General features: G+C 41.8%; 1 protein-coding gene across 3 annotated transcripts; it reads right to left on the reverse strand.

Moving 5' to 3' along the window:
- Positions 1-8,253: 8,253 nt before the first annotated feature.
- On the reverse strand, positions 8,254-21,330 carry ZBTB25 (zinc finger and BTB domain containing 25). Of its 3 annotated transcripts, none has more exons than XM_081934706.1 (3): positions 21,204-21,330; positions 13,740-13,919; positions 8,254-11,297 (listed from the first exon to the last, which is right to left on the reverse strand). In XM_081934706.1, the coding sequence occupies exons 2-3, from the start codon at positions 13,910-13,912 to the stop codon at positions 10,157-10,159; spliced, it is 1,314 nt and encodes a 437-aa protein (XP_081790832.1). In that variant the 5' UTR covers positions 13,913-13,919; positions 21,204-21,330; the 3' UTR covers positions 8,254-10,156. The 3 variants fall into 3 exon arrangements, with proteins under 3 accessions (XP_081790832.1, XP_081790830.1, XP_081790831.1); XM_081934704.1 differs by having other exon boundaries at positions 8,254-11,300; XM_081934705.1 differs by lacking the exon at positions 21,204-21,330 and adding an exon at positions 16,496-16,605 and having other exon boundaries at positions 8,254-11,300.
- Between the last annotated feature and the right edge of the window lie 1,001 nt (positions 21,331-22,331).

The raw sequence follows: 22,331 nt of genomic DNA on the forward strand, positions 1-22,331 counted from the left end.
TATTGGTGTTTTAGTAATTAATGGTCACCAATCTGTGATACTTTTTCAGTCGCTTCAGCAAAAGTACAAGCTTACCAGAGCAGAAAGGATAAATTACAAAAGCATAGTTTTGCCCAGCTAGGGATGAAGTACACATTTCATAAACTATACAATTTGGCTTTTGTGTGAACTTACTATAAATAAGCTACAAGGATGGAAAACAAGCAGGGGCATGGTTGTAACATAAAGAAATGGGTGGGTGGGGAGGGGGGTGTAGTCATTTCTTTCCAAACTCAGTACAATGGAGCTCTTCTCTCTACTTCATTCGATTAAAATGAAGTAACCAATCCTGCCTCCCACCCACTCCCCCACCCCTGCTGCAATTTGCAAGCCAAAAATAGGAATACGCAGAAATAAAGTGCATTTAACATAGGGTGTCTTTCGAGTCAAGGGGGAAGCTCAGCAAGCCTATGGTGAAGGGCAACATTATTCAAGTTTTTCACAGTTGCAGTTCACTAGATAGCACAGTGAGATTAACAATTCCATGGTTTGGATTTAAATTATTCCAGTGGTGGGTTCCTACTAGTTCAGCCCGGTTCGGCTGAACCAGTAGTGGTGTAGCGGCCTGGGTCGCTGGCCCAGATGGCCATAGGCGCCGCCATATTCTTTTTCAGTTCTGCACATGTGCAGAACCATTTTAATTGCATTGCGCATGCGTGCACAGTGCACATCAAGCACATGATGAGCGCACATCAAGCACGTGAAGCGCACAAATGAGCAAACCGGCAGTAGTGCCTGCTGGAACCCACCCCTGAATTATTCCCATGCAGTTTGGCCTTGGAACATCTTTTGGCGGGGTCACCCCAGATACACACTGGCATGTTCTTTATATCTGGGCCTGAAGCTGAATCCATCCTTGTTCCAGGTTAGAAGCAAGTTAAAAACCGTATCCAGCCTTGTACTCTGCTGTTTTTAAGCTGCTTAAGTTTAATGGGTTTTAAAATGTTACTGATTGTTAAAGGTAATAAATTGCCTACAGCGGCAATATAGGAATAAATGAGATATAGATTTTAAAATAGTGAAATTGGGAAATGTAAATTAGGTTTGTTTAACCTTCACCCACTGATATTCTTGTTTTGCAATCTGTAAGAAATGGTTCAACGTTATTTTAGGATGCACTGGAGAAATCTATGTAGCCCATCACCTGGCTGTTAAAATTCCCTCTGTCCCATTTCATTTTCTTTCTGGTGTAAATGAGGCCATAGCTATTATTTTAATTTAGAAAACATGATCCTCTTGTGAGGGCTCACTGTTTTCCAAATGTTGGACACATCACGTCACAGACGATAATTGCCCACAAGACTTTATTGTAGCAACACCTTTCCTGTTGCCCTGGATTAAGTCCCTTCTCTTAGGCTTTTCAAGTTGATAAAGCCATGTAAATAATTTTTTGATCATTAATTCTTATAACAAGTAAAAGTCTTAAAGTTTGTAAAGTGATATTTAATCTTTGTCTCCCTCCAAAGTTGTATTCATTTGTCATATTTATATAGCCGTTCAACTCACAAGATATGTGGCAGTATACAACAAAAAAACATCTACAATTAAAAATATCTGCACCAATTCTACACATATCGACCAATAATGAACACACTGTGACTCTCATAATGTGAGCATTGGTCACTTCCTCACTGCCACAACTGTGGCCCTTAAACAAGGCAGTTGCTAAATGAAGACCACCTGTTTATTAAACTCCTAAAATAATGTTTTCATACTACCACATTAGTGGCTTTTTCGCTTCTTATAAATCAATTGATTTTTTTAAAGTAAGAGTTAAGGTTAGTGTCAGTATCTATGACTAGATTAGCAGAGGGGATTTGGACTTGTAGACAATGCAACCACTTCACTATTTCATCCTTACTTTGTGATCCCCATCTCATGATTGTGTCATGATTGACACAATCATGTTTTGAGGGACTTATACAAGGGTATCAAAGATGGAGTCAATTCAACCTCGGGCAGGGTGGTGATATTCCACAGTGAGGATGCTATGGCAAAAATGGCCCATCTCTTGAGTCCCACTAGATGTAACTCCTCCACGGATAGAATCTACAACATCCCTTTTCTGCTGGACCTGATGGGATGGGCAGATATAATCAGTCCCTCAGATAACCTAGCCCCAAGCCAATTAGAAGTCGATATCAGCACCTTGAATTGGACCCATAAGTAAATTAACAACCAATGCAGCTAGCAGAGCAGAGGTGTAATGAGTGCCATTCTAAGGGCACACATACCGTCCCATGCCACCACATTTTGTACCATCTGAAGTTTCCACATACACTTCAAGGGCAGAGGCATAGAAAATAGGTAAAGGTTCCCCTTGTACATATGTTCCCCTCGCACATATGTTCCCGACTCTAGGGGTTGGTGCTCATCTACGTTTCAAAGCCGAAGAGCCAGCGCTGTCCGAAGATGTCTCCATGCTCATGTGACTGGCATGACTAAATGCCGAAGGCACACGGGATGCTGTTACCTGCCCACCAAAGGTGGTCCCCATTTTTCTACTTGCCTTTTTTACGTGCTTTCGAACTGCTAAATTGGCAGAAGCTGGGACAAGCAAAGGGAACTCACTCCGTTATGCAGCACTAGGGATTTGAACCAATGAACTGCTGACCTTTCTAATCGACAAGCTCAGCGTCTTAGCCACTAAGCCAGTGTGTCTCCTTTATAGAAAATAGTGGTGGTGATTAAATGAAGCCATCTTCTTCACTCTGGTGCTCTTCACTAATATTAGGACCATTACCTCCTCCAGATTTCCAAGGACAATAGCCAGAGCCTCCAGTCCAGGGTATTAATCTGCAACAGAGGTGAAATCCAGCAGGTTCTGACAGGTTCTGGAGAACCGGTAGTGGAAATTTTGAGTAGTTCAGAGAACCGGCAAATATCACCTCTGGCTGGTCCCAAAATGTTGAGGAAATGGGGATTTTGCAGTATCCTTCCCCCAGGAGTGTGGAGGGAATGGGGATTTTGCAGTATCCTTCCCCTGCCACGCCCACCAAACCAGGCCCATATAACCGGTAGTAAAACAAAATTGAATTTCACCACTGATTTGGAAGGCTTGCCCCATAATTGTTCATCTTGTCTCTCATGTATCTCCAGATATGAAGCATGTCTTGCATTTCCACACAACAAGCAGGGAAGAACCTTGAGAACAATTACCAAATCTGGGTAGCCAAAATTGTGATGTTTGCTAGATGGAAATTGAAGGAATTCTTTTATTGCCATTTAGCAGTTGTCTAGATGTTTGCAGCCTCAATATGATCACTCTGTTTAAAAATGGATGTACTGCATTTACTTGTGGTAACAGTTTTTCTGTAATAATTGCTACCATACGAATGAAAAGAATAACAGTAATGGAAATCAGTGCAATGGAAGATATAAAGCTAAGCGAATTTACCAACACGCAGCGCAATGGTAATGAATCAAAGTTTAATACATGCCCAAAGTACCTCTTAATTTTTATGATTGCACATGAAAGTGCAGTTATTTGAAAGGAATAATATGTTTGTCCTGGTTTGAATCTAGCCACTTTGCTGCTTGCTACATTTCTACATGGTTTTTTTAAACTACATAACTATGCATTCAGAAAAGATGCAATAAAGTTATAGAACACAGGGGGAAATTGCCCTTTTGGAGTTTGTATCTAATACAGGCAATAATTTGTTTTACCGTTCAAATTGTTTCAAATGTACAAATACAAATGTTCAAATACACAGACATACCCACAGACAGGCAGGCATTTCAATATTTTCACTGGTTTTTGTATTTAAAGATAAAAAGGTGTTCAAGCTGTGTGTTAAGTCATACTAAACAGTTATTCCTGAAAATGAACTGAGCAATGAGATGGTGGAACAATTCACCCACCTTTCAGCTGTATTGTGGTAGCACAAAAGAGCGCAGTAGGAAAAAAAGCAAAGCTGGCAGCCAGCTTTGCAAAATAGTTAATATAAAGTTGCAAGTTAGAAGGAAGGCAAGAGCTATTTGGAGAAAATGAGCTTTCAAAAACAAATAATCTTAGTTAAATCTAATCTTAGACTTAACATGGATCATTGATGCTTGGCTTAGTACAGGGGTGTCCAAACTTGGCAACTTTAAGACTTGTGGACTTCAACTCCCAGAATTCCCCAGCCAGCTCTGCTGGCTGGAGAATTCTGGGAGTTGAAGTCCACAAGTCTTAAAGTTGCCAAGTTTGGACACCCCTGGCTTAGTACCTTTGAAGTAGGTTGGAATGAGAAGCTCTTGGAATTCTTAGCCACGGGCACCCACAAACCATAGATGAACACATCTGGAGGCCATCACGTGTTGTCTGGGCTTTGCTGTTTTCTTGTATATGTTTGTTACCCAAATTAGGTAACATCATCAGTGCTAGAAGGGAGTGCTAGTTGGAAGATAGGACTGAGCTGAATGAGTGAGTTACAATCAGTCCTCAAAGTTCCAGTTGTCCCAGCACTCTTTGGTACGTGATCACAGCCTGGGCACTTGGCAACCAGTTGCCACTTGCAACAGTTGTTGTGTCCCATGGTCATGTAATCTCCATTTGCAATCTTACCTGCTGACTTTCTACAGTCAGTTGGAAAACTGGCATAGATCACAGATCACTCTGGTGTCTTCCACCAGCTGCATCTACACCCACCCCACCCCACCATGCTTGTGCCAGATTCACTCCTTGGCACCCTGCAGCAGCCACCTCAAGCCCTGCCATGTTTACACTGTACCTGCCTCTTGTATACCCTCCTGCACCCTGCAGCAACCACTTACCCATCAGCTTGTGAGTTGAACTTCCTGCTGTCTTCTCCACTTTGGTTGTCGGAAGCCGGCAGCAATTTTGCAAGATTAATAACCTACAAACCTTGCTTAACAATGGCAATGGAGGCTGCTGGGATTGCCTTTGCTAAGTGATGCTGTCGTATGACATCATGCTTCACGACTGCATTGTTTAGTGATGGAAATTCTGATCCCAATTAATATTGCTAATCAAGGACTACCTGTAGGTTCACACATATACAATTATTTTATAAATTTCAACTTCTATGCTGAAAAATAACACACGAAGTGAGGGATAGGTTAAATTTTAGTTAAAGCACATGATTCAATGGAGGACAAGGAGGGGGAAAACATCATTGGTAAATGATGTTTAAAACTGGCAAGAAATATTTTTTCATAGCACAAGATACCGTAGCTCTCTATTAGCACTTGGCTGCCATCTAATGGCCAATAAAGACCTATCATTCTGAAAAAGTTTGTGCTGAAATGAAACGGAAGGCAAGATGCAGTTTTGTATTTGCAGCTGTAGCCAGAGAAGGCTAACTAGAATCTGAGGGACGCTCCCAGCACCTCTGCCTTCTTTCTAGGGCAGTGCAGCAAACATGATCCTGCATCTTAAAAAGACCTTAATTCTAAAAGTCTATCCAAGGATACTATTTCTGCAATCAACTGCAATTTTATATTTTAAAAATTATACATTGCTTTGCAAAGATTCTTTTGCATATATGAACTAATGCAGGATATTTGTAGAAAATTTTAAAGGTATGTGTGAGGAAAATACTAATACTGTGCTGTCTTTAACAAAAAGATTTCTGTGATGATCATCTCTGCTTGGTCCATTGCTGGGAGAAAGTGGCAAGAAAGGGACTAGCAACAGGGAGAAAGCAGAACTATTTAACTCATGTTTTGTATCTGTCTTTACACAAAGGGATAAAACAGTCCAACCTATCAAAAACAGCACCACAAAAATCAGATTAGGAACACAAGTTGAAATAGGGAAGAAAATGGTAAGTGAGCACCTGTCTACCCTAGACGAGTTCAAATCACCAGGACCGGATGGATTACACCCCAGAGTTCTGAAGGAACTGGCAGACGAGATCTCAGAACCACTGAATTATATCTTTCAGAGATCCTAGAACACCGGGGAACTACCAGAGGACTGGAAAAGAGCTGATGTGGTTCCCATCTTCAAAAAAGGGGAAAGAATAGATCCAGGAAACTACAGACCTATCAGCCTGACCTCAATACCAGGAAAGATTCTGGAAAAAATAATCAAGCAACGAATTTGCGAACACCTACAAGCAAACAAAGTAATATCCAAAAGCCAACATGGGTTTGTCAAAAACAGATCATGCCAGACTATTCTTATTGCATTCTTTGATAATGTGACAAAATTAGTGGACAAGAGGAATGCCAACGATATAGTTTACTTGGACTTCAGTAAGGCTTTTGATAAGGTAGACCATAACCTACTACTACATAAAGTAGAAGAATGTGGGTTAGGCAGCATCACCACCAGATGGATTCGTAACTGGCTGACCAACAGCACTCAACGTGTAGTCCTCAATGGAACTGCATCTACATGGAGGGAGGTATGCAGTGGAGTACCCCAAGGCTCTGTTTTGGGCCCAGTACTCTTCAACATCTTCATCAATGATTTGGATGAGAGAATAAATGGCGAACTCATCAAATTTGCAGATGACACCAAGCTGACAGGAATAGCCAACACTCCAGAAGATAGGCTTAAGATACAAAAGGATCTTGACAAACTTGAACATTGGGTACTATCTAATAAAATGAAATTCAATGGTGAAAAGAGTAAGGTTCTACATTTAGGCAACAAAAACGGAATGCACAGTTACAGTAGATGATACCTTGCTCAGTAGTAGTAACTGTGAAAGGGATCTCGGAGTCCTAGTGGACAACCATTTAAATATGAGCCAGCAGTGTGCAGCAGCTGCCAAAAAAGCCAACGCAGTTCTAGGCTGCATAAACAGAGGGATAGAATCAAGATCACGTGAAGTGTTAATACCATTTTATAATGCCTTGGTGAGGCCACACTTGGAATATTGCATTCAGTTCTGGTCGCTACGATGTAAAAAAGATGTGGAGACTCTGGAGAGAGTGCAGAGAAGAGCAACAAAGATGATTAGGGGACTGGAGACTAAAACATATGAAGAACGGTTGCAGGAACTGGGTATGTTTAGCTTAAGAGAAAGAAGGACTAGGGGAGACATGATAGCAGTGTTCCAATATCTCAGGGGTTGCCACAAAGAAGAGGGAGTCAAACTATTCTCCAAGGCACCAGAGAGTAGAACAAGAAGCAATGGGTGGAAACTAATTAAGGAGAGAAGCAACTTAGAACTGAGGAGAAATTTCCTGACAGTTAGAACAATTAATCAGTGGAACAGCTTGCCTCCAGAAGTTGTGAATGCCCTAACACTGGAAGTCTTTAAGATGTTGGATAGCCATTTGTCTGAAACGGTATAGGGTTTCCTGCCTAGGCAGGGGGTTGGACTAGAAGACCTCCAAGGTCCCTTCCAACTCTACTATTGTATTGTATTGTTGTATTGCTCCTGCTCACTGTAGGAAATACAGGTAGACTAATACATTGAAATCCTTGGATTACAATGACAATTGGAATTTCCATTGCTAAGTGATGCGATCATAACACACGAGATCATGTAACCATCTCATTTAACGACAGAAATCTCAGTAATCCCAGTTGACATTGTAACCACACAGGTTAAGCAGGTAGAGGCAGGAGTCCCAGATTTGAAGAAGCAGCTCAGCAGGTGTGTAAATGCTGCAGAGGGGTGCTGTGGACAGGCTCTGCAGAGCGCAGGTGAGCAAAAAAGCATCAGGAGTGACTTTTGTCGTCCTGCCAGCTTCCCCATTGGCTTTGCTTGTGAACATTGGAAATCACAGGCACCAAGTGCCTGTAATGCAGTCATGTGACTGCAGGGATGCTACAACAGCTAGAACTAAGGGCAGGTCATAAGTCCTCCTTGTTCAGCACTGTTGTAATTCTGAACGGTCACTAAATAGAATGACAATGACAGAAAACAAGTGCTTGTAACGTGAGGACTACCTGTACGTATCAGAACAAAAGACCACACTGGAAAAACTGTTCATTTGCCAGTGATTCTATCAGTCTCTCCCACTACTTTTTACCAAACCTTTTAGCTGGAGAGTTTATGAACAGAACTTAGAAATGTCTGTATGCAAAGTATATATTATATCACTAGTTACGTTGTTGATTAGTCAAATGTACACATTGCTAACTCTCCATAAATCCATCGCAACTTTCATTTCTGTCAGTCTTCATCCAAACTAACCCTTAATTCTGCAGAAGGTGCTTTCAGAAACTAGTCATACAAATATCAAGTGCAAGCTGTTATAGAAAAGTAACATGAGAATACACAATACAGAATTACTGAGTTTCTTTCCTTAATTTTTAATAATGAGTGAAGAATGTAAAACGTAGAATTATTACCAGAATCAATTGGTGTTATGCTCTAATGCTTTAGAAAGAAAGATGCCTTCAGTTAATATCATAACCTACTCTATGGTTATCACCTTAACCAATTAACATAACAATATTAAGTATGAATTAAATTGCATTGTACCAGAAAGAAAATGAAACACCCACTCTCTAGTATACGTGTCTATAGCAGACGCAAGGAGGGCAAGTAATGGAACATGTTGTGAGATGAACCATGTGATTCACATACTTTCTTTGGTGGCCTGGATTCCTTTTACCCCTAACTCTTCCAAGCCTAATTGCTTTCTCCAGTTAATTGCCCCATATGACATGGCCAAAATAAGCGAGACGCAGTTTCACTGTAATTTTTGAGAGAATGCTAGCCAGTGTAGTCAATCCATTTTATTTCTATATAAGAAATAAGGAAAGAATATAAACCTAATCTCAACAATTTAAAGCAAATTGGTTGGGGAAATTCTGGGAGTTGGAAGTCCTCACAAGTTAAGTTGCTGTGTCTGATAAACATCGATGTAGACATAAGAGTGCTCATATTTAGCAAATTATTTTGACCCACAGGTAACAAGGTAAACTTTATCAGAAGTTGAAAGTACTTGATAACATTAGTAGAAATGTTTAGAATTATATGGTACATTTGTTGATATTGCTTTGCTTTATAGTATTATTGTAGCTTTCTGGCTACTTATCAGTAAGGTGGGAATGGGGCCAAAAAGCAATTTAGTTTGCCTGGCTAAGTTGCTGCAATAAAACACTGAAACTGAAAATTTCCTTTGCTTTGCTGTGTTAATAAAAAAAAATAGAAGATTCCCCAAAGGTATCTTGAGTGCTGTGCCTTGGATCAACCTCCCACGTGCTCATAACCAAGTCATTTTATTAAAATTACATTTCAGTGTGTAACAATTTCCAGCCTGGCACAGGAAATAGTGCAACTGAACAGAAATTTTATTTTACAGTACTTGAATTGTTTAATCTAATTTCATCAAATACTTTGGCCACATAACGAGAAGGAAGGAACGAAAAAAAGCCTAATGCTGGGAAAGATTGAGGGCAAAAAAAGGAGGAGACGACAGAGAATGAGGTGGCTGGATGGAGTCACCGAAGCAGTTGACGTGTGCTTCAATGGACTCCAGAGGATGGTAGAGGACAGGAAGGCCTGGAGGAACATTGTCCATGGGGTCGCGATGGGTCAAAGATGACTTCGCAGCTAACAACAATAAATTTCATCATAACTAGTAATCAGTGACACACTATAACCCTTCTTTAAACTGAAGAACATTAAACAGAATATTAATTTAAAACATATTTAGTTTAAATTAAATATGATTTACAATAAACATTTTCTTTTATGAGTATTGCAATTTCCCTTTGTTGTCCTCCCAACCTGATGTATCATGGAAAGTTCTATAGGCGACATGCCAGCATTACTAAAAATATCTGGAACTATCCCATCTCCCACAACAGTGGACTGAGCAGAACATGTACCACAACCCCAAGGGGTTTTATGTTGACAGATAATAGCATTCCATGGTCTTTTAAGTTCCAGCAATCAGTCTGAACCAAAAAGTTCCTGCATGTGAAACTTCCATTCTTTTGGTGGCTCTGATTGTATTTGTCAGCAATATTTTATGTACAAAGTATTTTACATATTTTATGTACAAAAATATGTACAAAGTTCTGGCTATATGATATGCTTTTTTCCAAATGCATTTCTGATGGCGTGCATTACTGGAATATTCTGGAAAACAGCTGACCCACCAACTAGAAACATACACAGTTTCTAGTATTCAGGGGTGAATGCATGAGTGCACAGGCTACAAACTTGCAGGTCAAAGAGAATGGTAAAGGAGAGATCTATTCCACAAGTATGGTATCAATGCTCTCTGGAGAGAGGTCAGGGTCTAATGCGTTTTGTGACTCCACCTGAGCTTGTGAGAGAGTGCCGCTTTTCACCATACTTGGGATCCAATTGTCACCATATGGCTGAAACTTGACAGCTGCCGTGTTGCCAACCCGCTGGTATCGGGCAAATTTGAAGTGTTTACCCTTGTGAGTATACATGTGTTCAAGAAGCTGTTTTTTTCGGAGAAATTTGTGACCACAAACAGTGCAACTGATCTTTCTTTTTCGTGAAAAGGAAAAGTTACAGTTTAATTCCACCGGTTCTGTGTCCTTGGAGACCAGTGACAGCTGGCCAATTGGCAGGGCCTCTAGGTTGGGGTGGCTGGAATATTCCGAGTAGTGCTCATTTTCTTTCTGAAGGAAGGAACTGAGTCGGTGGCTTTCAGTAGCTTCACAGTTTTCACTGAGTGGCTGTAGTTGGCTAAGGTTATTGCTTTCCAAGACGGAGGTGGGAACCCTGAAGGGCAGTGATCCTGACACGTGAGTAAACAGGTGTTCACACAAATTGTTCCTGGATTCAAAATGCTCCCCGCAGTACTGGCATAAATGAACTTTGAGGTTTTCTTTCAAAAAGGATGGACTCCTGAGATTTGGGGAGGATGATGTGTGACTCTGAGACACAACTGGCTCTGCATCAGTCTTCTCTTGCTTTATAGTCACAGGTGGATTTGCAGCCTCCTCTGATGGTTTCCCAGCTGTCTTGGTAGAAGGATGGGAAACCTGCTGGTCCAAAGACCCATCATCCAACCCAATTGCCAGAGATAGCTGGAGCTGAGGGTGATCTCCCTGATTAGTGGCTCTACTACCAATATTGGTTAAATTTTCCTTTGCTTGGAGATTCTCCTTCACAGCCTTATGTGTGGTTGAGATCTGAATCCCATACAGGTTTGAAGACTGCACAACCTCTGGAGAAAGCATCTGGTTCATTTCAATTGCCATGCGGGAAAGATAGTCAGCATGCAGGAAGCGGATGCCTTCTTCTAGCCGCGTATGATTGACCATCTGTTTAGGTCCTTTGCCAGTGTACATTATATGAAGCAAGTAGCTGAATATGTCAGGTTGGATATCAGTGGGCTGAATCTTTATGCATTCACTGCTTGAAACAAAAGTGAGAGTTAAGTAAGGACATCATGGTTAAAGCTCTGTTTATTGAAGGACGAAGACAAGCATATTCAGTATGTCTCAAAGGAGACTTAAGAACCAATATGTTAATTAAGATATACGATTTCAGGGATTTGGAGGCCCTTCTGTAAATGCATAAAATGGAATTCCAAAGTAACGGTCATATATACCGTATTTTTCGGAGTATAAGACGCAACTTTTTTCCTCAAAAAATAGGCTGAAAATCTGGGTGCGTCTTATACATTGAATACAGCGTTTTTTGCCTCCCGAAGCCCCGCCCCTTCACCAAAATGGCTGTGCATACCCTTATGGAGGCTTTCAGAGAACGGGGGCCTGGGGAGGGCAGAAATGAGCAAAAAACGGACTATCCCCCCCCAGCCGCACTCTATAAGCCTCCATAAGGAGCACTCTGCAACCCCCCCCCCCCAAGGCTATTCATGCCTTTTTTTGGAAATAAATGGGAGGTTTTGGGAGGTTTGCAGAGTGCAAAAACACCCCACCCCTTTTGGAAAGCTCTTTAACTGATTGAGAAGAATTACATTGACCAAGTGCTGTGCCAACAGAAACACTTACCTATCTACTGTATTTCTCTCTCTATTTCTCTCTCTCTATCCCTCTCCCTACCTACCTACCTACACATTCTCTCTCTCTCCCTACCTACCTAATGTATTTCTCTCTCTCTATCCCTCTCTCTCTATCCCTCTATCTACCAACCTACCTACTCTCTCTCCCTACCTACCTACTGTATTTCTCTCTCTATTCCTTTCTCTACCTACCTACCTACCTACACATTCTCTCTCTCCCCCTCCCTATCTACTGTATTTCTCTCTCTCTATTTCTTTCTCTATCCCTCTACCTACCAACCTACCTACTCTCTCTCCCCCTCCCTCCCTATCTACTCTATTTTTCTCTATCCCTTTCTATTTCTCTCTCTATCCCTCTACCTATTTACCTACTCACTCACTCTCTCTCCCTTTATCTACCTACCTATCTAACTACTCTCTCTCCCCCTAACCACCTACTGTATTTCTCTCTCTTTCTCTCCTTCTCTATCCCTCTATCTACCTACCTACTTTTTTAAAAAACAATGCCTCTTCAAAACCTTGGTGCGTCTTATATTCCAGTGCGTTTTATACTCCGAAAAATATGGTAGGTGCATAAAATGTAAAAAATATTAGGAAAACTATCGATTGTGAAAATACATTAAAACATCACTGCATATCTAAGAAGAAAAGCTAGCAGATACTCTAGGCTAATTTACATACAAATGGTTGTTATGCTTTCCTCCTGGCTTGAGATTGCAAGAACAATGTTATCTGGAGACTGCGGCTGCCATCCCTACTTCTCCCTGGTGATATCCATGAGGGAAGTGTGCTGTTTTGAAAACTGCTCCCCATTCCCGCATTGCTCTTAACAGCTCTCAGGAATGAAGCTAACAGAAGTGTTTCCCCCACTCAACAGCAGCAAGTGGTGACTTGCTGCTGTTAGGCGTGACAGCAGTGCTGTCCTCTGAAGATGACAGAGATGAGAAACGAAAGCTCGGGAATTTTTTCTTCTTGTCTCAAAAGCCCAACTCATAAAATTTAGCTCCCAGAAATAATTATTTGTAATTGTAAAGAAAATAAGGAAGAAAAGAGAGGGAGGAAGATCCACGCCTACTACACTGATGGACAGGAGGAAGCTTACATTTCTTACAAGTTGCAACTCCCTGCCCGACTTCTCCCACGGCCTCCTTGCCCTTTTTGCTGAGTTTATTCTCAGATTAAAGCAAAGATAACATCCCTGTTTTCAGCTAAAGAAGAGGAGGGAAAAGTTCACAACAGTCTCTCTAATAGGAAGACTGAACTTGTGGAAGATTTTCCATGAAGTTCATAGTTTCCAGGCAATAAACAAACACCAGATATGCTTCTATTCTCACTGCAACCAAAGCATAAATGGCCACAGAATCACAAAGCCCTATGATTGGATGGGAGAAGAACCATCCAGCAGAAGACCCTCCAATACCTCTTCTGCTATGAAACAGAATCTTCTCATAGTAAGTCTGTTTTATGATATATAAATGTATCCTTTAAACCAATATTTTTCAAACGTGGCAATTGTAAGATGTGTTGACTTTATTTCCCAGAATTTTCAGTCACTCATCCTAATGTTGCCTAGCTTAAAAATTCTCCTTTAAATCTATATAATAATTAAAATGAAGATCATCTTGTCCATCACTAAAATGATCCCTTTTATCTGAGCTCCTGATTTATTATCTTTATTTTGCAGGCCATTCGGAGGATAAACAGATACATTATTTGTAGAGGCCAGCAAATAAAATGCTAAAGATCACGTGAGAACTGTAATTTCTGAAGCTCCCATCAAAAAGTCAACATGAGTCTTAAACGTTCTTCAATAAAGGACACTGGCTTACCTTGTCTGATGAATGAATATCATCTTAAAATAGTTGGAAAAAGCAGCCAGGACAGCTCGATGAGCTTTGAAGTAGACATCTCCAATTGCAACTGTGCAGTCACAAAGGAAGCCAAATTCTCGCTGCATGTTGAGTTGTTGCAGGAGGATCAGGCTGTGGCTTGCTGTATCCATTGTGCTTCTAGGAGACAAAAGAAGTTCTCTCAAGGAACATGATAACTTCAGTGCAGGCAACTGCAGGAAGACCTGAAATCTCCTGCAAAACACATTACATCTGGTATGCCTTTCAAGAAAACAGAATCTCAGAGCCTAAAAAAGATGCTGTCAGTTTATGAAGACACCTGTCTTCTAAGCAGTAGAATTGTTTTCAGCTATGTCTTTTGTGGGACACAATATCTTCTTGTCCCATTTTATCTCTGTAATGGTGTGTAGGAATGAAGGGGGAAGAGCCACTGTAATTATTGGCAAGACTGATGTCAGCCTGATGAGGTAGTGCAGACGAGAAGCATGCCCCAATAAACTAATTCTACTTTACTGTAAGCTTACATTAATAGAATCTTGCAAGCCTGAAATTTCTCCCCCATCCATCCATCCATCCATCCACACCACCATCATCTGTACAGTCAAGAAACTAGGAAGGGGGGAGATAGGGGGGTGCGGAAGGGGAACCAAGAGCTTGAGAACCACCAGATAAAAGAATTTGAAAGAATGTCCTTTTTCCTTAGGTTCCAAAATGTGGTAGAGGCCGATGATGAAGACTTAAGGGACATCATGACAAACATATTGGCTGAATACATTCAAAAAGAAAAACAACAGATGGGGTGGGACTTGGATCTGGTCTATAGAGTAAATTCTGCATACGCTAGAACACACAATGTCCCAAGGGAGGTACACATTAAATTTCTCATAAAGACTACAAGAGATGAGATTCTGAGTGCACAAAGGGGGCAAGTCTTAAAATACCAGGATAGAGAAATAACCATTTTGAAGCAGATCCCTAAGAAAGTGAGAGAGAAAAGAAAAAACTATTCGCAATTAGCGAAGAAGTTATACCAGAAAGGGGTCTGGTTTAGATGGTTGATGCCTGAGGGCATGCTAATATTCTGGGAGGATACAAGAGTTAGAATTAACACAACCATAGAGGCCCAGGCCTTTATGGAAAAAAATAAAGAACTCCTAGATAAACCTGATGATATACCAGATTCACAGGATACGGGAGGGGCCGGAGCTCTGCTGGTGGGGGAAGAAGGGGCAATACCAAGAAAACTCAGATCACAAAAATGAGTAAGAAAATCTGCCTGACATAAATTGATTGAAAATAGTTGAAGACAAAAGTTTATATGCTGACAAAATATTATTATGTTGTATTAAACTAATCTACGTACAAATGAAAACTATGAGTACGGGGGGAGGGAATACTTCCTACATATTGTAGCTGCCAAAATTTGTTACTTACTCCACCATCCCTTTTCCTTGATATTTTTTTAAAAACCAATAAAACTTTGTTTAAAAAAAGAAAAAAAAGAAACAAACTAGGAAGGGTCCATTCTGATATGCTTGTCACATCCACATTCCTGCTGAGGGCTAAGCTGCCTCTAATCTGATTGTTCCCCTGGTGTGGCTCTTTCCCTTGTTTCCCAAGGTCATTCTCACAATCTCACATACAATTACAATATCTCAGGACTCTTTCTCAAGTTATAGTTTCAATGGATCTATTTTGGGCCAGGCAATCTTTCAGAGGCCAAAGAGAGGGTTAGGGTTATATTCACTGAAGCAGTGAAGTAAACTGGGTGATATTGTTTTTGTATTTCCTTTTGAATGGGGAAATGTTTACGAAGAGTCTCAACCATCCAGGTCATAGTCAAGCTATTTTCCAAGGTACCTGAAGGAATATGGACGGAAGCTGGTCAAGGAGAGATTCAATCTAGAAATAAGGAGAAATTTTCTGACAGTGAGAGCAATCAACCAAAAATAGCTAGCCTTCAGACGATGTGGAAGTTTCATCACTGGAGGCTTTCAAGAAGAGATCGGACTGCCATTTGTCAGAAATGGTGTAGGATCTCCTGCTTGGTCAGGGGGTCGGACAAGATGACCAACAAGGTCCCTTCCAACTGTTAATCTAATAGTTGTCTCAAAGATGGTTGTTTTTTTAAGGCAACTGGATGGGGGAGGGGGGTTGGAGGAAGAAGAAAAATATATTTTGGTTCCCATCCAGGAGCTTCATCGGTTGAATTGAATGGTGGGGGAGTCACCAGTACAACAGGTATCCTTCCATCTTCCCCACCATCCAATGCAACTGATGAAGCTTCCTGGATGGGAAGCGAAGCGTCTTTTTCTTTTTCCTCAAAATAAAAATCAGTCCAGTTGCATTTTCAAAACAACCACCTTTGAGACAACTATGACTTGGATGACTGAGAATCTTCACAGACATTTAGCCATACACTTTGGGATGAACATTCTTTTGAATGGGGACACTTTTAAAAGTTTAAAAATGGGTACTGAAATATTGAAGTGCTTAGTTTTCTTATTTCTTGTCTACTACTATTAAGGCAGGAGGGGGCTTTGACGACCACAATGAAGAATATTAAAAGACCAGATGAAGCCCTGGGGCCACAAATTGTCCAGGTCTGTCCTAAACTTAGATGATAGGATTTCAAAGGAAGAGATGGACTGGGTGACATCTTTTTTTATATAGTGGTGGCCACTGATATGGAAGACTTAACCTGGATAACTGGCAAAAGATTGTGTTTAACATACTATTCAAGCTGATGTTTGCTGAACTGTCCAACAGAGGACAAAAGCAAGGATGTGGGCATTCCCTTCTGGCTGAGTAATTTTTTATATTTCTTTCCTTCTGTTAAGTCGGGAGCTGGGAAAGAATGGGAGCCTTGTAATTTATAGCTTTTTCTGGAACTCTCCCTGCCACCTTTCCTTTATTTCTTTTCCCCCATTAGGAAAACTTATATTGGAGTCTAGAAAAGTTTTCCACTACTACATTTCCTATTCTGGCAGTGAGAGATCTTGAAAGAGGAAATGTATATATTAATTTGCTGGATTTCTGTGCTGCTTTATTCCTGCACCTCTAACTGGTATAAAGTCATAAAAGATTAAAACCGTGTATAATTCAATTGTGCAGTCTCAAAACAGAAACAGATCCCTTCAGGAAATAAGATAAGAAGGAACTAAGTCATTAAGGAAACAAAGAAAAAATGTCACCCAAACCAGACAAAAGAAATTGGGTTTGAGCACTTGGGAAACCCCTCCCCAGATTCCATCAGATTTACCAGACGTGTAAATCAACAAGGCCAGAGTAGCAGTCAGTCTTGTGACTCAACAAAGCAATGACTTTGGGAGATAAAAGGGTCCTGAAGACCTTGGAGTGTTTTTGGATCCAAACTTGGCACTTTTCATCTCTCTAGCTCAGTGCTTCTCAATTATTTTCTGTCATGCCCCCCCTAGGAAGAAGAAAACATTTCGCGCCCCCCCCCCCCCGCGCGACTGTAAATAGTATCATTTGTCTATAAAATTGTTATAAGTACACCTCTGCATAACATAGCACACCGGTCTTTCCTCGTCTCCCACCGTAGTCACATGCTTTCTTTCCTCTTTCCCTCTTACTTGTCTATCCTTCCTTCCACCCTCCCTTCCTCCTTCCCTTCCTTCCTGCCTCCCTTCCAGTTCCCTCCTTCCTCTTTTCCCCTGCCTGCCTGCCTTCTTTCCCTCCTGCTTATCTATGCTTTCTTCCTTCCTTGCACCTCCCTCCCTTCTGCCTGCCTGCCTTCTTTCCTCTTTCCCTATCCTCCTATCCTTCCTTTCTCCCTCCCTCCTTCCCTGCCTCCCTTCCAGTTCCATTCTTCCCTCCTTCCTTCTGCCTCCTTCCTGCCTGCTTGCCTTCTTTCCTCTTTCCCTCCGGCGTGTCTGCTTTTCTTTCCTTCCTTCCACCTCCCTTCTGCCCTTCTTCCCTCCCTCCCTGCCAGCAGCTCCTCCAGCATCCCAGCTGGAAGCAGCAGCACAACAGTCGCCGTTACCAGGGGCGAAGGGGTGGCGGTGGCAAGATTGGGCGACCGCCGCCCCTTTGTCCCTTCCCCAACAGCAGCTGTTGCGGTGGAGCTTCCAGACGGAATGCTGGCGGTGGAGCTGCTGGCGGGGAGGCGAGCTACGCGGTGGCGAAGACGGGCGGTCCCATGCTTCCCTCCCTCCCACCCCCGCCCGAGCAGGCTTCTTGCACAGCTCCATTCCGCGGCTCCAATGAAAATCCACAGTCCGAAGTGCTGCCACTTCCAAGCGGCATATATTATGCCTCGCCCACGCCTTTGCCGCCGTTGCACCCAGATGGAAAGGGAGCCTTCGCGCCCCCCTTTACGGAGCCTCACTATTTGAGAACCGCTGCTCTAGCTAGTGCCTGCCAGCAGAAGCTAATTGTGGCTGTGTATGCACATGTACATACACAACACACATGTGAAAAAGCATATATATATATATATATATATATATATATATATATATATATATATATATATATATATATATATATATATATATATATATATATATATATATATATATATATATATATATATATATATATATATATATATATATATATATATATATTCTGAGGTTTTCGCGGGTGTTTGTATGTATGTCTTTGGTTGTTCGGGTTTTCTCCCGCGTAGAATTGGAAGTATCTTCACGACGTTTCGATAGATACTTCACGAAGTATCTTCACGACGTTTCGATGAAGTCTCATTCATCATCTTCAGGCTGCTGCTTCCGGCTTGGTGCTTCTGGCTTGGTGCTTCCAGGAGCAAATTTTGCTCCTGGAAGCACCAAGCCAGAAGCACCAAGCCGGAAGCAGCAGCCTGAAGATGATGAATGAGACTTCATCGAAACGTCGTGAAGATACTTCCAATTCTACGCGGGAGAAAACCCGAACAACCAAAGATATATATATATATATATACATATATATGGTATATACATTGTAACCAGTATAGTTTGCTGTTATTTAAAATTCACTGAGTCTCCAGGTATTCCAGAGGTGCCAAATTCACATCATCACATGACGTTTCAGGACCAGCATGTGACGCATTCAGCCCACGGACCACAAGTTTGGCACCCCTGATGTATTCTAAAGATCGTTTGAAAGTGATTTGAGTGTACCTATTTTCTAAGGTGTGTGAGTAAATGACCATAAACCCAACACAGGAGCTCTCATGCAAAGTTGCAATAATGCATGAACTGACAAAAATATGAGTGACCACATGTAATGACTACTGATCTATGGAAGGAACAATTGGTGCACTGGCTGTACTAGTACTAGCTCTAATGATTATGGCCTTCAGATACTATTCAAGCTAGAGTGACTGCAAATTATCTTCAGAACTACAGGTGGAATATCTCTATATTTGGAAGACCTGCAGATTCATGGCCACTATTAACTATTAAGATTTAGCCAGTCCTTCTAATTGTCTAAGAAACCAGGTAAACATTTTCACCATATCATTAGTCTAGTTTAACATATTGAAAGAAACATAAAACCAGAGCCCAGAATTATGATTATGAACGTCTACAAACTCAATGCTATTGTAGGACATTGTTTTAAATATATTGTTGTGTCGGTTGTTTAATATTTGGTTACTGGATTCCAACATAATTTAGTTGGATCGCCTTGTAATTATTATGGGTTATTTTTTGTTTCTACTGCATCTTGGCAAAGGTATATATTAAATGTATTAAATTCCCACATTTCATGGAGTAAACCCCAACAAATATGATGATACTTTTGAATAAGAATAAACAGGATGGCATTCTCAAACGATTTAGCCTGGATGTAAGAAATATCCTGGAGGGCACTGAGGAAAGTAAAATCTACTCCTCTTGCTACCACCTTAACATTTGGGAGATTGAACCTGAAAAATGAGGTCAGTATTTACATTTCAGCCTTCAGAAGCTATGTTGGCATGACACATTAAGTCATGACACATTAACCAGCCAAATCATGGTTAAGTCACAACTATTTTCTGAAGTGGTGCAAATGAGTTTACACAATATTTTCGCATCCTCCAAATCCAGCCAGTATCTCTGGCAGCATAAATGTAACTTGCTTCTGAGTTACAGTAAAAAAAGAAAAGAAAAATATATAAAGAAAAAAAATCCTTTTATTTTTTTTTTCCTTCTCCCGCTTCTCCCTCTACTTTTTGCTTCTCATATTTTTCAGCTTGTATTAAGTTATTAGTCTTTGCATTTTTAAACTTCAATACAAATTATTTTAAAAAATAAAAGTAAATTAGTGACAAAACCTCTTCACAAAATGAAATATGAATTACGGACTAAAAGAGAAGCAACTGAAGTAGAGTACAAGAAGAAAGCAATTCTTTTTCCAATTCTGGGAGATAAGATTCTTAAAAGATTTTTTAAAAAATCTGTCCATGTATAGAACTTAAAAAACAAAACAAAAAAGGACTCTCGCTATTGCATAATTACAGGGTAAAACCACTAGATTCCTACTGAAGGAATCTTGACAGGTCTTTCCAAATCAAGTTCATTTGGGCTAACAGGATCCTTCTCTTTCTCTCTCCCCGGATCCTAGAGTTTCAAAATAGGAAACTTTTTTTTTAAATACAACGTATAGATATGAACGTAAACTTAAAAGTCAGAATCTAAGCGCAATTTTCAAATTAATGTCATAAAACTGCCGGTTAGAGAGCAGTTTCCCCTTTCCCAGGGTCCTAGCGTTTTATCCCCTCCAGTCCTAGTGGAACATGGCGCCCTCCGCCTTCCCTGGCAAGAAAGGATGAGAGTCGCAGACCTCGCATCTGGAGGGCGCCAAGTTGGCGAAGCCTCAGCTGATAAAAACAAACAAGCTCGTGGGAGCAAAGACGGGAAGGGGGGGGGGGAGAGATAACTGAACGACTCGTAACCAGCAGGTTGGCAGCTGCGTGGCCTCTAAAACGGCTTGACTCGGAGCTCCTCCAAGGAGCCGCTGCCGTCGCCGCCGCTTCTAAAAAAAGCCGCCACGGCAGGAGCGGGGTTGAACTCCCTCGCTCGCTCGGAGAAAGCCCCGAGGGTGGATGTCGCAGAAAGCGACGCCCTCCTCCAGCAAGACGCCGCTCGGTTTTCCAGGCCGCCTTGCCGCCGCCCACAAGGTCTGCAAACAACGCCGCCGCCAAATGCACGGACGTGTCTGCGTGGACGGAGAGAAGCCGGCGGCCAAGCCTCCCTTGAGGGTCTCCGTTTCCTCTTGCTGCGCTCCGCTAGCCCAGAGGGGTCAGAAGCCGCAAGCGGCTCCGAAAAGACCCTCTCCGGCCTCCCTGGTGGAAGCTCAGGCGGGAGGGGGTTTGCGGAGTGTTTGCACAAAGAGAAAAGCGCATCCGCTTCTCCTTTACGGACCCCCCAAACGCACCCAGGGAAATCCGGCGCCAGTCATGCAACCAGCCGGGACCTCGGCCGGTTGATTCCTTACCCCGATCCGCCCTTGACACAGGAAAGCGGTAGGCGACGGCGGTACACTGTGGGGGGTGGCGTTGCACACGCAAGGCGCGCTCTGGCTGCCCGCGCGTGCGCGCGACCATCGGTTTCCACTACCACCACTACCCTCATTTTTGCCTAAGCAGAAGGAAAAGAAGAGCCTCGCTTGGAAAGTAGAAGGTGGAAAAGTCGTGACCGCTGGTTGAAAAACAGACAAGGCTGAATTACACCGCTCTAGGCTGATTAGGGTCCTCCTGGGTAGTAGCTCTTTTTTATGCTTTTTGCAAGAGAGCAAGAGATACTGGGTATGTCTAGTTTAATACAATACAATACAATAGCAGAGTTGGAAGGGACCTTCTAGTCCAACCCCCTGCCTAGGCAGGAAACCCTATACCGTTTCAGACAAATGGCTATCCAACATCTTCTTAAAGACTTCCAGTGTTGGGGCATTCACAACTTCTGGAGGCAAGATGTTCCACTGATTAATTGTTCTAACTGTCAGGAAATTTCTCCTCAGTTCTAAGTTGCTTCTCTCCTTGATTAGTTTCCACCCATTGCTTCTTGTTCTGCCCTCAGGTGCCTTGGAGAATAGTTTGACTCCTTTGTGGCAACCCCTGAGATATTGGAACACTGCTATCATGTCTCCCCTAGGCCTTCTTTTCATTAAATTAGGCATACCCAGTTCCTGCAACCATTCCTCATGTTTTAGCCTCCAGTCCCCTAATCATCTTTGTTGCTCTTCTCTGCACTCTTTCTAGATCGTGGCGACCAGAACTGAATGCAGTATTCCAAGTGTGGCCTTACCAAGGCATTATAAAGTGGTATTAACACTTCACGTGAGCTTGATTCTGTCCCTCTGTTGATGCAGCCTAGAACTGTGTTGGCCTTTTTGGCAGCTGCTGCACACTGCTGGCTCATATTTAAATGGTTGTCCACTAGGACTCCAAGATCCCTTTCACAGTTACTACTACTGAGCAAGGTATCATATACTGTACCTGTGCATTTCGTTTTTGTTGCCTAAATGTAGAACTTTACTCTTTTCACCATTGAATTTCATTTTATTAGATAGTGCCCAATGTTCAAGTTTGTCAAGATCCTTCTGTATCTTAAGCCTATCTTCTGG

Source organism: Natrix helvetica, assembly GCF_964273705.1.
Source record: "Natrix helvetica genome assembly, chromosome: 1".
NCBI lineage: Eukaryota > Metazoa > Chordata > Lepidosauria > Squamata > Natricidae > Natrix > Natrix helvetica.